This window comes from Bos indicus x Bos taurus, chromosome 8 (genome assembly GCF_003369695.1).
Source record: "Bos indicus x Bos taurus breed Angus x Brahman F1 hybrid chromosome 8, Bos_hybrid_MaternalHap_v2.0, whole genome shotgun sequence".
Taxonomy (NCBI): Eukaryota; Metazoa; Chordata; class Mammalia; order Artiodactyla; family Bovidae; genus Bos; species Bos indicus x Bos taurus.
In genome coordinates this window covers 53,038,244-53,054,168 of record NC_040083.1, presented here as the reverse complement: position 1 = coordinate 53,054,168, position 15,925 = coordinate 53,038,244, and the positions used below count along the sequence as shown (strand labels likewise).

At 36.7% G+C, this 15,925-nt stretch overlaps 1 protein-coding gene across 3 annotated transcripts in view; it reads right to left on the bottom strand.

Moving 5' to 3' along the window:
• VPS13A (vacuolar protein sorting 13 homolog A) overlaps positions 1 to 15,925 on the bottom strand; it is a 276,459-nt gene that overhangs the window by 178,034 nt on the left and 82,500 nt on the right. For all 3 annotated transcript variants that reach the window (XM_027549517.1, XM_027549516.1, XM_027549515.1), the window contains exons 18-22: positions 13,747 to 13,936; positions 13,546 to 13,660; positions 11,141 to 11,277; positions 4,690 to 4,822; positions 3,927 to 4,044 (exon numbers count right to left, since the gene is read on the bottom strand). In XM_027549517.1, coding sequence (XP_027405318.1) covers positions 3,927 to 4,044; positions 4,690 to 4,822; positions 11,141 to 11,277; positions 13,546 to 13,660; positions 13,747 to 13,936 — 693 coding nt within the window. The remainder of the gene's footprint in view (positions 1 to 3,926; positions 4,045 to 4,689; positions 4,823 to 11,140; positions 11,278 to 13,545; positions 13,661 to 13,746; positions 13,937 to 15,925) is intronic.

Sequence of the window (15,925 nt, the reverse complement as noted above, 5' to 3'; positions counted from 1 at the left end):
AAACAAAATTCAACACCATATTAAAAGGATTATACACCATGACCCAGTAGGACTTTTCCCCACTGGGATAAGGAATTCAAGAGTGGTTCAAACATGAAAACAGATCAATGTAATACACCACATTAACAAAACGAAAGGACAAAAATAACATCTGATCATTTCAACTGATGAAGAAAAAGCATTCGAAAATTTTAACACATTTCCCTAATAAAAATACTCAAAAATTATAAGCAGAAGAAAACTAACTCAGAATAATAAAGGTCACATATGAACAAACTACAGATACCATACTCAAGGAAAAGATGAAAAGCTTTTCTTCTATGATCAAAATAAAGGATGCAAACTTAAATTGACTTTATTCAACATAGTACTGGAAATTCTACCCAGGGAAATTAGGCAAGAAAAAGGGAAAAAAAGGTATCCAAAGTAGAAATGATGAAATAAAATTGCCTCTGTTTTAAGATAAAGTGGTCTTATATGTAGAAAGTCCTAACAATTTCATGCATACACACACACACAGAACTTATAAGCAAATTCAAAGTTGCATAAGATAAAATCAACTCAAAAAAGTCAACTGAGTTTCCATTTATAAAGAAATTAAGAAAACAATTCCATTTATAATAGCATCAAAAAGAATAAGCTTAATCAGGGAAGCAAAAGACATAGTGAAAAGTACAAAATAATGTGGAAAGAAATAAAAGATACAAGTAAATGGAAAAATAGCTTGTATTCATAGATTGGAAGACAATGTTAACATGTCACAACTAAAAACACCTGCAGATTCAAAATCTCAATGACATCTGTTGTAAAAATAGAAATATTCATCTTAAAATTCATGTAGAATCTCAACAGACTCCAAGTCACCAAATCAATGTAGAAAAAGATTAACATTGGATGATTCACGCTTCCTGATTTCATTATTACAAAGCTACAGTAATCAAAACAGTGTGTTACTAGCATAAAGACAGACACAGAGACCAAAGGAACAGAACAGAAAGCCCAGAAATAAACCCTCACATATATGGGCAAATGATTTTCAACAGGGTTTATCAAGACTACTCAACAGAGAAAGAATAGTCTTTTCAACAAATGGTGCTGAAAAACTGCATACCCACATGCAAAAGAATAAAAATGATTGATTACCTTATACCATATCCAAAAATTAACTCAAAAAGATTTCCTAAGAGTTAAAGTATAAAATTCTTTGAAAAAATATATAGGAAAAACTTCAGGACACTGGATTTACTAATTTCTCATTTGACACAAAAGCACAAGCAACAAAGATAAATTAAATTTAATCATACTTTAAAGCATTAGTGCATCAAAGGACATATTAAAAGATTATAAGACAATACAGAAACAAAAGAAAATATTTGCAACTCATTTATCTAACAGAGAGTTAATATCCCAGAAAGTATTAAGGACAAAACAAAACAAATTTGCTGCAACTTGACAACAAAAAACACAAACAATGTAATTAAAAGGTGTGAGGTGGTGTGGTAAAGAATCCATCTGCTGATGCAGGAAATGCAGGTTTGATCCCTTGGTCGGGAAGATCCCCTGGAGAAGAAAATGGTAACCCACTCCAGTATTTTTGCCTGGAAAATTCCATGGACAGGGGAGTCTGGTGGACTATAATCCATGGGGTTGCAAAGAAATGGACACAATTTATGTGACAGACTACACACAAAGGACTTGAATTGAAGGTAATGCTCAAAGTCCTTTAAGCTAGGCTTCAACTGTATGTGGACTGAGAACTTTCAGAGGTACAAGCTGGATTTAGAAAAGGCAGAGAAACCAGAGATCAAATTGCCAACAACTGCTGGATCACAGAAAAATCAAGAGAATCCCAGAAAAACATCTGCTTCATTGACAATGTCAAAGCCTTTGAATGCGTGTATCACAATAAACTGTGGAAAATTCTGAAAGAGATGGGAATACCAGATCACCTTACCTGCCTCCAAAGAAACCTGTATGCAAGGCAAGAAGCAATAGTTACAATAGTTACATTGTTCTAGACATAGAAAAATGGACTGTCTCAAAATTGGGAAAGGAGTATGTCAAGGCTGTATACTGTCACCCTGCTTAATTAACTTATATGCAGAGTATATCATGTGAAATGCCAGGCTAGATGAATCACAAGCTGGAATCAAGATTTCCAGGAGAAATATCAATAACTTCAGATAGGCAGATGACACCACCTTAATGGAAGAAAGCAAAGAGGAACTAAAGAGCTTCTTGATGAAAGGTAAAGAGGAGAGTGAAAAGGCTGGCTTAGCACTCAACATTCAAAAAACTAAGATTATGGCATCCGGTCCCATAGCTTCATGGCAAATAGATAGTGAAAAAATGGAAACAGTGGAGGATTTTACTTTCTTCATCTCCAAAATCACTGCGGACAGTGGATTGCAGCCATGGAATTAAATGATGCTTTCTCCTTGAAGAAAAGCAATGACAATCTAGACAGCATATTAAAAGGTAGAGACATCACTTTGCTGACAAAGGTCCACACAGTCAAAGCTATGGTTTTTCCATTAGCCATGTACAGATGTGAAAGTTGGACCATATAGAAGGCTGAGTGCCAAAGAACCGATGCTTTCAAACTGTGGTGTTGGAGAAGACTACTGAGAGTCCCTTGGACAAAAAGGAGATCAAATTAGTCAATCCTAAAGGAAATTAACCCTGAATATTTACTGGATGGATGCATGCTGAAGCTCCAATACTTTGGCCAACTGATACAAAGAGTTGACTCATTGGAAAAGACCCTAATGCTGGGAAATATCAAAGGCAAAAGAAGAAAGAGGTGACAAAGATGAGAAGTTTAGATGGCAACATCAACTGAATGGACATGAGTTTGAGCGAACTACCAGAGATAGTAAAGGACAGGGAAGCCTGGTATGCTACAGTCCATAGGGTCACAAAGAGCTGGGCATGATTTAGCAAATGAACAACAAAAAGACTTGAATAGACATTTTTCTAAAGAAACACGTAAACTGCCAGAAGAATGTGAAAATATGTTCAACATCAATTATCATTAGGAAAATGCAATTCAAAACTATAATTAAATACTACTCACGCCTGTTAGAATCATTATTATTTTTTTAAAAAAAGAAAATAACAAGTGTTGGCAAAGAGTTAGAAAAGTTGGAAACTTTGCACATTGCTGATGGGATTATAAAATACTGCAGTAGCTACAGAAAACAGTAGGGGAGCTTTTTTCAAAAAATTAAAAATAGAATAATCCAAGATTCTACTTCTAGATACCTAACCCCAGAAATTTAAAGCAGGGACGCCAACAGATATCTGTACACCAATGTCCACAGCAACATTATTATCATAATTAAATGTTCATCAATATATAAATGGATAAACAATATATGACATATATGTGCAATGAAATTAAGCTTCAAGAACAAATGAAATTCTCATGTATATGTATGGCTGAGTCCCTTTGCTATTCACCTGAAACTATCAAACACTATTAACTGGGTACACTCCAATACAAAAAAAAATAAATAAATTCTGATGTATGTGACAACATGGGTCAACATGGAGACATTATGCTATGAGAAATCAAGCACAAAAGGAGAAATATTGTATGATTCCACTTACACAAAATACCTAGAGTAGTCAAATTCATAGAGAAATAACACAAAATGGTGACTGCCATGGACTTCCAAGAGGAGAAAGTGGAGCATTATTGTTTAATGGGTAGAGTTCTAGTTTGTGAATCTGATAAACTTCTAGAGACAGATGGTGGTGTGGTCAGGAAAAAGTGTGTATGGACTTATTAATACCACAGAATTATACACTTAAAATGGTAAATTGTATGTTATATATATTGTACTACAAAAAAAATCAATGAAACATGGTATTTCTTAGCTACATAAGAAAATTTATGAACACATGAAACAGATAATACATACTTGGGCATACTTATATCCATGAAAACCATGGCCTTAGAGAGCTCCACATTGAAGTGCATAGGTACCAAGATATGCTGTGCAGACACATTGAGTTTTCGTGCTTCTTTCCAATTATCACCTAATTGCAGAAAACAGTACATGTTTAAAGAAAGCAAAATTTTGAACCTAAAATTACCATTACTACTTTATACAATACATGATATGAGGAAATCTTCCTACATCTAGATAATCTCAATGCCATATTCTCAAGTATACATAATTAGTAGGTAAATTCTTTTCCCTCCTCAGTTTTCTTCTTCTGCTTCAGACTATATTTTAACAGGAAAGTGAAAGTGTTAGTTACTCAGTTGTGTCCGACTCTTTGTGACCCCATGGACTGCAGCCTGCCAGGCTCCTCTGTCCATGGAATTCTCCAGGCAAATACTGGTGTGGGTTGCCATTGCCTCCTGCAGGGGGATCTTCCTGACCAAGAGACTGAACCTGATTTCTTAACTGTCTGAGCCACCAGGGAAGGACCAGATAGCAGTACGGCCCAAACCCCCTGCTTCTCACAACAAAAAATGTCTCCAGACATTGACAATGTCCCTTGAATAGTAAAATTTCTCCTACTTGAGATACCACTCCTGGGAAAAATCTATCACTTTTAATTCAAAAATACAAAATGTCTAACATATCCTGTACCAAAGTCTTCAGAGAAATTGTCCAAAATCCCAATTAATCACTTCAGCAAAATGAATCAACAAATAATGCCTTGTGTACTTACCAACTCTGCTGAAAAGCAGCTGTATGCTTGTAAGCTGAATATCAAAGGAATCATAAGCTCTATGCATTATCTCTTCACGATTGGCTCCACCTTGTTTTAAATCTGGTAATTCTGAACGAATTTTACTTGTCACCTTTAAGTTAATTTTAACAGTTTAGACTATGCAAATTACGTCAAATGAAAATATAAAGTTTTTATGTTTTAGACTATACTATAAAAACTTAACAGGAAAAGATAAACTCACAAGCTGACATACATTGTAAGACAATTAAAAACACCTTTATCCATGAAATATATAATGAGAAGGCAAAGTATAAAGTTTTTACATAATAAGTTGTATTTCCTAATCATTTATATTAAAAAGGGAAAACAAAGCCAGTTCTGGTAAATAATACATGTAAATTTTTTTTAATCTGCTAAGAAGACTTTTGCCTGTTACCCCAGGTGTTTCTTGTCTTCCTACTTTTGCATTCCAGTCCCCTATAATGAAAAGGACATCTTTTTGGGGTGTTAGTTCTAAAAAGTCTTGTAGGTCTTCACAGAACCTTTTAACTTCAACTTCTTCAGCGTTACTGGTTGGGGCATAGACTTGGATTACTGTGATATTGAATGGTTTGCCTTAGAGACGAAGAGAGATCATTCTGTCGTTTTTGAGATTGCATCCAAGTACTGCATTTCAGACTCTTTCGTTGACCACGATGGCTACTCCATTTCTTATAAGGGATTCCTGCCCACAGTAGTAGATATAATGGTCATCTGAGTTAAATTCACCCATTCCAGTCCATTTTAGTTTGCTGATTCCTAGAATGTCGACGTTCACTCTTGCCATCTCCTGTTTTATCACTTCCAATTTGCCTTGATTCATGAACCTAACATCCCAGGTTCCTATGCAATATTGGTCTTTACAGCATGGGACCTTATTTCTATCACCAGTCACATCCACAGCTGGGTATTGTTTTTGCTTTGGCTCCATCTCCACTGATCTCCAGTAGCATATTGGGCACCTACTGACCTGGGGAGTTCCTCTTTCAATATCTTATCATTTTGCCTTTTCATATGGTTCATGGGGTTCTCAAGGCAAGAATACTGAAGTAGTTTGCCATTCCCTTCTCCAAGCGGACCACATACTGATTGTGGCTCAGATCCATGAACTCCTTACTGCCAAATTCAGACTTAAATTGAAAAACGTATGGAAAACCACTAGACCATTCAGGTATGACCTTAATCAAATCCCTTATGATTATACAGTGGAAGTGAGAAATAGATTTAAGGGCCTAGATCTGATAGATAGAGTGCCTGATGAACTATGGACAGAAGCTGGTAACATTGTACAGGAGACAGGGATCAAGACCATCCCCATGGAAAAGAAATGCAAAAAGGCAAAATGGCTGTCTGGGGAAGCCTTACAAATAGTTGTGAAAAGAAGAGAAGCGATAAGCAAAGGAGAAAAGGAAAGATATAAGCATCTGAATGCAGAGTTCCAAAGAATAGCAAGGAGAGATAAGAAAGCCTTCCTCAGTGATCAGTGCAAAGAAACAGAGGAAAACAACAGAATGGGAAAGACTAGAGATCTCCTCAAGAAAATTAGAGATACTAAGGGAACATTTCATGCAAAGATGGGTTCAATGAAGGACAGAAATGGTATGGACCTAACAGAAGCAGAAGATATTAAGAAGAGGTGGCAAGGATACACAGAAGAACTGTACAAAAAAGAGCTTCACAACCAAGATAATCATGATGCTGTGATCACTCACCTAGAGCCAGACATCCTGGAATATGAAGTCAAGTGGGCCTTAGAAAGCATCACTAAGAACAAAGCTAGTGGAGGTGATGGAATTCCAGTTGAACTATTTCAAATCCTGAAAAATGATGCTGTGAAAGTGCTGCACTCAATCTGCCAGCAAATTTGGAAAATTCAGCAGTGGCCACAGGACTGGAAAAGGTCAGTTTTCATTCCAATCCCAAAGAAAGGCAATGCCAAAGAATGCTCAAACTACCACACAATTGCACTCATCTCACACACTAGTAAAGTAATGCTCAAAATTCTCCAAGCCAGGCTTCAGCAATACATGAACCATGAACTTCCTGATGTTCAAGCTGGTTTTAGAAAAGGCAGAGGAACCAGAGATCAAATTGCCAACATCCGCCAGATCATTGAAAAAGCAAGAGAGTTCCAGAAAAACATCTACTTCTGCTTTATTGACTATGCCAAAGCCTTTGACTGTGTGGATCACAACAAACTGTGGAAAATTCAAGAGATGGGAATACCAGACCACCTGACCTGCCTCTTGAGAAACCTGTAAGCAGGTCAAGAAGCAACAGCTAGAACTGAACATGGAACAACAGACTGGTTCCAAATAGGAAAAGAAGTACCTCAAAGCTATATATTGTCACTCTGCTTTTTTAATTTATATGTAGAGTACATCATGAGAAACACTGGGCTGGAAGAAGCACAAGCTGGAATCAAGATTGCCGGGAGAAATATCAATAACCTCAGATATGCAGATGACAACACCCTTATGGCAGAAAGTGAAGAGAAACTCAAAAGCCTCTTGATGAAAGTGAAAGAGGAGAGTCAAAAAGTTGGCTTAAAGCTCAACATTCAGAAAACTAAGATCATGGCATCTGGTCCCATCACTTCATGGGAAATAAATGGAGAAACAGTGGAAACAGTGTCAGACTTTATTTTGGGGGGCTCCAAACTCACTGCAGATGGTGACTGCAGCCATGAAATTAAAAGACTCTTACTCCTTGGAAGGAAAGTTATGACCAACCTGGATAGCATATTCAAAAGCAGAGACATTACTTTGCCAACAAAGGTCCGTCTAGTCAAGGCTATGGTTTTTCCAGTGGTCATGTATGGATGTGAGAGTTGGACTGTGAAGAAGGCTGAGCGCTGAAGAATTGATGCTTTTGAACTGTGGTGTTGGAGAAGACTCTTGAGAGTCCCTTGGACTGCAAGGAGATCCAGTCAGTCCATTCTAAAGGAGATCAGTCCTCGGTGGTCTTTGGAAGGACTGATGCTAAAGCTGAAACACCAATACTTTGGCCACCTCACGTGAAGAGTTGACTCATTGGAAAAGACTCTGATGCTGGGAGGGATTGCGGGCAGGAGAAGAAGGGGACGAGAGAGGATGAGATGGCTGCATGGCATCACCGACTCAATGGATATGAGTTTGAGTGAACTCTGGGAGTTGGTGATGGACAGGGAGGCCTGGTGTGCTGCAATTCATGGGGTTGCAGTAATTCGGACACGATCGAATGACTGAACTGAACTGAAGAAGACTTTTTATTAAAAACAATATTAAGACACAAATACATCTTACAAAATATTTCCAGGGCATGATAAGACATTTAGATAACTTTATAATGATAAGTGAGATTCCAGGATTAAATATTAGTATACCTGATACCTGCATCAAAAAAGCAAGAGAGTTCCAGAAAAACATCTATTTCTGCTTTATTGACTATGCCAAAGCCTTTGACTATGCGGATCACAACAAACTGTGAAAATTCTGAAAGAGATTCGAATACCAGACCATCAAACTTGTCCCCTGAGAAATCTGTATGCAGGTTAGGAAGCAACAGTTAGAACTGAACATGGAACCTCAGACTGGTTCCAAATAGGGAAAGAAGTACGTCAAGGCTGTATATTGTCACCCTGCTTATTTAACTTATATGCAGAGTATATCACTGAGAAACACTGCTGGATGAACCACAAGCTGGAATCAAGATTGCTGGGAGAAATATCAATAACCTCAGATATGCAGATGATACCATCCTTATGGCAGAAAGTGAAGAGGAACTAAAAAGTCGCTTGACGAAAGTAAAAGAGGAGAGGGAAAAAGTTGGCTTAAAGCTCCACATTCAGAAAACTAAGATCATGGCATCCGGCCCCATCACTTCATGGCAAATAGGTGGGGAAACAGTGGCTGACTTTATTTTTTAGGGCTCTAAAATCACTGCAGATGATGACTGCAGCCATGAAATTAAAAGATTCTTCCTCCTTGGGAAAAAAGTTATGGCCAACCTAGTTCAGTTCAGTTCAATCGCTCAGTCGTGTACGACTCTTTGTGACCCCATGAACCACAGCACACCAGGCCTCCCTGTTCATCACTAACTCCCAGAGTCCACCCAAACCCATGTCCATTAAGTCGGTGATGCCATCCAACCATCTCCTCCTCTTCTCCTCCTGCCCTCAATCTTTCCCAGCATCAGGGTCTTTTATAATGAGTCAGCTCTTCGCATCAGGTGGCCAAAGAATTGGAGTTTCAGCTTAAACATCAGTCCTTCCAATGAACACCCAGGACTGATCTCCTTTAGGATGGACTGGTTGGATCTCCTTGCAGTCCAAGAGACTCTCAAGAGTCTTCTCCAACACCACAGTTCAAAAGCATCAATTCTTCGGCACTCAGCTTTCTTTAGAGTCCAGCTCTCACATCCATACATGAGAGAGAGTCCCTTGGACAGAAAGGAGATCAATCCTAAGGGAAATAAGTCCTAATATTCATTGGACTAATGCTGAACTAATGCTGAAGCTGAAACTCCAATACTTTGGCCACCTGGTGCGAAGAATTGACTCACTGGAAAAGACCCTGATGCTGGGAAAGATTGAGGGTGGGAGGAGAAGGGGACGACAGAGGATGAGATGGTTGGATGGCATCATGAACTCAATGGACATGAGTTTGAGTAAACTCTGGGAGTTGGTGATGGACAGGAAGGCCTGGCATGCTGCAGTCCATGGAGTCACAAAGAGCTGGACATGGCTGAGTGACTGAACTGAACTGATACCTGAATTTTAATTCCATCTCTGCCATTTATGCAACCCCAATGGGCTTCCCTAATAGTTCAGTTGGTAAAGAATTTACCTGCAATGCAGGGGACCCCAGTTCAATTCCTGGGTCAGGAAGATCTGCTGGAGAAGGGATAGGCTACCCACTCCACTATTCTTTGGCTTCCCTTGTGCCTCAGCTAGTAAAGAATCCACCTGCAATGCAGGAGACCTGGGGTTCGATCCCTGGGTTGGGAAGATCCCCTGGAGAAGGGAAAGGCTACCCACTCCAGCATTTTGGCCTGGAGAATTCCACGGACTGTAAAGTCCATGGGGTCACAAAGAGTCGGACACAACTGAGCGACCTTCACTTTTCAAGCAAGTTATAGTTATATAACTCTTCCATGCTATATTCTTTATGCTACTTTTTCACCCAAGTATCCTGGAAATCATTTTACAGTAGTATATAAAGATTTTGTTCACCCATTCATTCACACACACACACACACACACACATATGCATATATATGTTTTGTATTATAAAATTCTCCCCTTTATTTTACAGTTCATCTGAAGTACACAGTCAAAATTGACTATGTGTTTGAAAGTAACAAATTTTAGGCAAAATGTTATGCAAATTGCCTAAGGTCATAAAACTAAAGATATACTATTACTTTTGACCACTATAGCTTTTCACTGGCTATTTACACTATACCACACTGCCCATGAACCAAATCCATAAACAAGTTCAAATATGAATTATTAGCTGTATAAAATTTTATTATGAATGTAAATCCAGCACTGTCTACATAATTACTAACCGAGGAGTAAAAAAATACATAAAGGAGAATGTCAATACCAAGGAAAGACACAAATTTATTAGGTAGCCAGAAAGAGCATTCCATATCTATCCCTCTTGGGTCTTAAACTGTTAGCTAGTCCTCTACATTTAATGATACGGAGTACTCCTTTCCAACTGAGCTTCCTATGATGATAAAAATGCTCTCCACCTGTTTTAATACAGTAGCCATAAGCCATTTGTGACTATTAAATGCTGGAATGTAGCTAAAGTATAACTAAGAACCGAATTTAAAAAAAACTTTAATCAATTTAAATAAATAAAAGTGGGTACCATATTGAACGGCATAGAACCAGAAACACAGAAAAAAGTATTCTCTACTCAAAACTGATGGAAAAACATACATAACTGAACAGGAAGGGAAATGAAAGAAGACCACCTCTCAATTTTAGGATTATTTAATAGAAATACTAAAATGTCAATATTTATAGTATATACACAAAAAATTTCAGAAGGGTGAAAATACATTTGATGACTTCTAGAACTTCCTCCTACTCTATACATTTTAATTGATCAAGCAATAAATTTAAATTGAAAAGGAAATAAACTCCTCAAGCACTACTCTCAAACTTTACAAATATAATTCTTAGGTTTGCCTCTGACCTTCAGTGTTCAATCGGTCATTTTCATGTAAGAAATGTAGAAAACTACCTAACTAAATGAAACCACTTTATTCGTTACAAAGGGAGGCTTTCTCAAATCTTAGTTTCTGCTACTAAGCTAAAAATTAATTTATCAAATCAAACATCTATAAACCAAAAGACATCTTAAACAAAGTAATATCATAAATGACATATAAAATACTTAATAGTAGTATATACCTTTAGATGTCCAAGATCCAAAAGAAGGAGATTTGATGTAGGGCTAAAGATACCATCTTGTGGGATAATGATATATGAAGCATTCAAGTTAATTTTGAGATCAAGAACTTTCTGTGTTTCAATAATATATACCAGACCTGCAGAAAATTTAAATCTTTACAATGAATAATGTTCACAAATTAATCAAGAAACAGAGAATCACTAAACACATGAATTAATAACACAATTTTAAAATAATGTGAAGTTAGTATTAATTTTTAAATAACCTTCAGCAAGATATTTTCAATATAAAGTCAATGTGTATGCTCCTCATTAAATATTAGCCAAGTATAAAACTGTAACAATCAAAAAGAATTTTTGATCCATGAACTCAATTGGGTAAAACTTGGAAGATACACATCTAAAAAAATTAAGTTCCATGAAATAGTTATTCATATCTGTGATATTAGAATCTCTATAATTCTCCCCAATTTTTGAAATTAACACAGCTACATCTGCTATACCAAACAATGAACTCAACCTTTATATTACTTGAGACAATGAAAAATTTTCAATTACTAAATTGTCTTCAATAAAACCATATGTAAACCAAAATAAGCCACCAGAGCTTTCTGTAAAAACAGATGAATCTATCCCAATGAATTTTAACTAAAATAATGTTTTCAACTTATATTAAAACATTTAACTAGAGTTTAAATCCTGGTAACATCAATAAGTAGATAGCCAAACTTTTTCTTCCACATAAAGCAATAAAAATTGTGGGACATAGAGCAAAACAAACAGCAATGCAAATGAAACATTAAGAGGAGGCAAGAGAGTAAGCATCTATCAAGTGGAAAATCAAACTGAAAGAGTTAGCCAAAAGATTTCAAAGGGAACCAAAAAAATTTTATCCTGAGACCATGTTCTGCACTTGGTAAACTTTGGAACTCCTTTCCATAGTCTCATAGAGCATAGGGAACAGATGACAAAAAAAATAAGATTCCAGCAGGAGTTCTCATAAATCTGGGATCTAAAACATACATACTAAAATTAAGAGCCATACAGAAGTTAAATCTCCCTCTCCCTAAAACCTATCCGTAAGAGAATGCAAAGAAGGTCTCTGAGAAAAACTTGGTGCTGCAGAAGACTCCTGAGAGTCCCATGGACAGCAAGGAGATCAAACCAGTCAATCCTAAAGGAAATCAACCCTGAATATTCACTGGAAGGACTGCTGCTAAAGTTGAACCTCCAATACTTTGGCCACCTGATAGAAAGAGCCAGCTGATTGGAAAAGACCACGATGGTGGAAAACACTGAGGGCAGAAGGAAAAGGGGGTGAAGAGAGAATGTTTAAGTTTCAAATGGTACAAAGGTGGAAGCTGAGGAAACAATGCTGTAATTTATCCAAAGACAGGCAAAAAACAGCCAAGAAACAGAAAAGACTGAATATCACAGCTTGAAAAACACCTCATATATGTTGTTGAAATGACACATCTAGAACTAAAGATAGACGGGAAAAGAATATAGAAGAAGAAAAAAAACATGTAGCAGCCAAATTACAACCAAAGGAAACCTAAAATATATATATTAAAATCAGAACAAAAAGAACATTGAAAAATTAAAGCATTACTAAAAATATTGAAAATTTCATACAGATAAAAGATTTGGTTCACAGGAAAAAATTATCTCTATATGTACCTAATTAGCAACAAAATCTATAAAGCAGAAAATTACAGATCCACATGAAATTTACAAATCAACTGACAGTGAGGTGTTTTTCATGTACTTCTCTAAATAACTGTTAGAATATGGTAAAAAGGGGGAAAAAAATCTACTAAGGGTACAGAAGACATGAAGTACATACTTTTCAAACATATATGGAACATTTTTTAAATTACCGTATGTTGAGCCAGAAAGCAAGTCTCAACAAATTACAAACCATTAAAAACCACAGAGATCATCTCTATAGTCATCTATATTTAAAAAAAAAATGAACCTCTAGTTTAAAATTGTTCCCAAAGACATCTCCTAGCCCAAAGACTGAAAAAAGAAATGAGACCCAATCTTATACAAACTCTCCAAGATAATAAAAAAGGGTGGAACTTCTAGGTTCTGAGACCAATAGACTAAAATCTGGAAGTCATTACAAGAAAGGAAAATACAGGCCAGTTTCTGTCATAAACAGAATTTCAAAAATCCTAACAAAATTTTGCAATTAACATGAATGTGGTTCAAAGGTCAGACTTTGCTAAGTGTAAGACATAATTATCATTATATTTGAATTTAAATATATAAAAGCACCACACTAAGTTTCAATTAAAACTGTATCTAGTCTACAAATATAAACTCAAAGAATACTAAAATCAGTATAACATGACTCAAACTGTGTTAAATGATAAACCAACAATAATACTGGCATTTACCTGTTGCTGTCTTATCACGAAATTCTTCAAGTTTTGTCAAAGTTACTGAAGTCAGCTGTGCTAGATTTACCTCTTTTGGAGGTCTGAAGAATTCTACTATACTATTCACTGTTCTCTGTTAAAATAAGTATAAATAACATGAGGACAAACTCAAGGCAAATAGAAATATATTAAAACTTAGGAATTGCAAAAAATGCTTACTGCATCATATAACATTTCTAAAGGTTCAGCTTCTATGATGCACCTCTGAGCAACAGTTTCATCTAAAGGATTTATCTCAAACATAATTTTCAAGAGTGATGCAGCATCATCTAATGAAGACAGGAGGCGGGGTTTTGTTGAGTTATCTGGTAAGCCAGTAACATGAAATGAATCTATTTTGGTTTCAAATCTGCATGAAAAAAAGACAGGAAAAAAATTAGCAATCAATGTAATCTTAAAGTATTTTTCAAATTAAAAATAGTAAAATAAAAAAATTTCACTCTGCATTTCTTGCTACTCTGTTTCATGCACAACAAAGAAAATACACAGGTATTTGATCTAAACTGACATAGATTAATTCACAAAGAATTCTATTCACATTTTAATTTCTAGATTAAGAAGTTTTGAAGGGTTTGGGGTTTCTGGTTCCCTATGAAAGGAGTTTTAAGTTGCCACTCCATACTAACAAGTAAAAAGCTGAAGAACTGAAAAACCAAAAAGTCTTCTTGGATATGCAAGAGGGGAGGACACAGGGTAAACTGCTGCCCCTAAGACTGGACAGACAGACAGACAGTCACGACTTACCAGAGCAGAGACCTGCAAAAGGAGGACACCATGGACACCAGAACCAAGGCTGGAAAATCTAAATTGTAACTGATGAACTGCTGGAGATGTTAGTGTAGATAACTGAGAGTTAAAAACTCTAGAGGGAGCCAGCCATTGGGAGGCCCCAAATAATTTGATATATACCTACAGGAATTTGACCAAGTTCTAACAGTAAAATCTGGAGAAATATCTCCTCCTCAGGAGAGGAGTGGTCAAACAGGAGATGACTGAACATTGACATTTTAGGAACCAGTCAACTAAAATAGACCAAAATGAGAGAATTTAATTCAGATAACCATTATATCAACTACTGTGGGCAAGAATCCCTTAGAAGGAATGCAGTAGCCCTCAAAGGCAACAAGAGTCTGAAATGCAGTACTTGGGAATGATCTTGGTTTGTTTGCAAAGCAAACCATTCAATATCACAGTAATCCAAGTCTATGCCCCAACCACTAACACTGAAGAAAGTGAATTTGAATGGTTCTATCAAGATCTACAAGACCTTCTAGAAGTAATACGCCAAAAAGATGTCCCTTTCATCACAGACGAATGGAACGCAAAAGGAGGAAGTCAAGAGATACCTGCAGTAACAAGCAAGTTTGACCATGGAGTACAAAGAGAACATGCTGGTCAAAGAAAACATTCTTTACCAACAAAGCAAGAGACGACTCTACACATGGACACTACCAGATGGTCAATTTCAAAATCAGGTTGATTATATTGCTTGCAGCTGAAGATGCAGAAGCTCTTTCGAGTCAGCTAAAACAAGACCAGGAGCTGACTATGGCTCAGATCATGAGTGCCTTATTGAAAATTCACACTTAAATTGAAGAAAGTAAGGAAAACCACTAGCTCATTCAGGTATGACTTAAATCAAATGCCTTATGATCATACAGTGAAAGTGAGAAATAGATTAAAGGGATTAGATCTGATAGAGTAAAAACCTATGAATGGAGGTTCATAACACTCTGCAGGAGGCAGTGATTAAAACCATCCCCAAGAAAAAGAAATGTAAAAATGCAAAATGGCTGTCTGAGGAGGCCTTACAAATACCTGAGAAAACAGGAGAGGCAAATGGCAAAGGAGAAAAGATATACCCATTTGAATGCAGAGTTCCAGAGAATAGCAAGGAGAGATAAGACAGCCTTCCTGAGGGATCAATGCAAAGAAATAGAGGAAAACAACAGAATGGGAAGACTAGAGATCTCTTCAAGAAAATTAGAGATACCAAGGGAACTTTTCACGCAAAGATGGGCACAATAAAGGATGGAAATGCTATGAAACTAACAGAAGCAGAAGGTATTAAGAAGGGGTGGCAAAAATACATAGAAGAATTATACAAAAAAGAACTTAATGATCCAAATAACCATGACAGTGTGATCCCTCACCTAGAGGCAGACATCCTGGAGTGTAAAGTCAAGTGAGCATTAGGAAGAATCACCACAAACAAAGTTAGTGGAGGTGATAGAATTCCAGCTGACCTATTTCAGATCCTATAAGATGATGCTGTTAAAGGGCTGCACTCAATATGCCAGCAAATTTGGAAAACTCAGCAGCAGACACAGGATTGCAA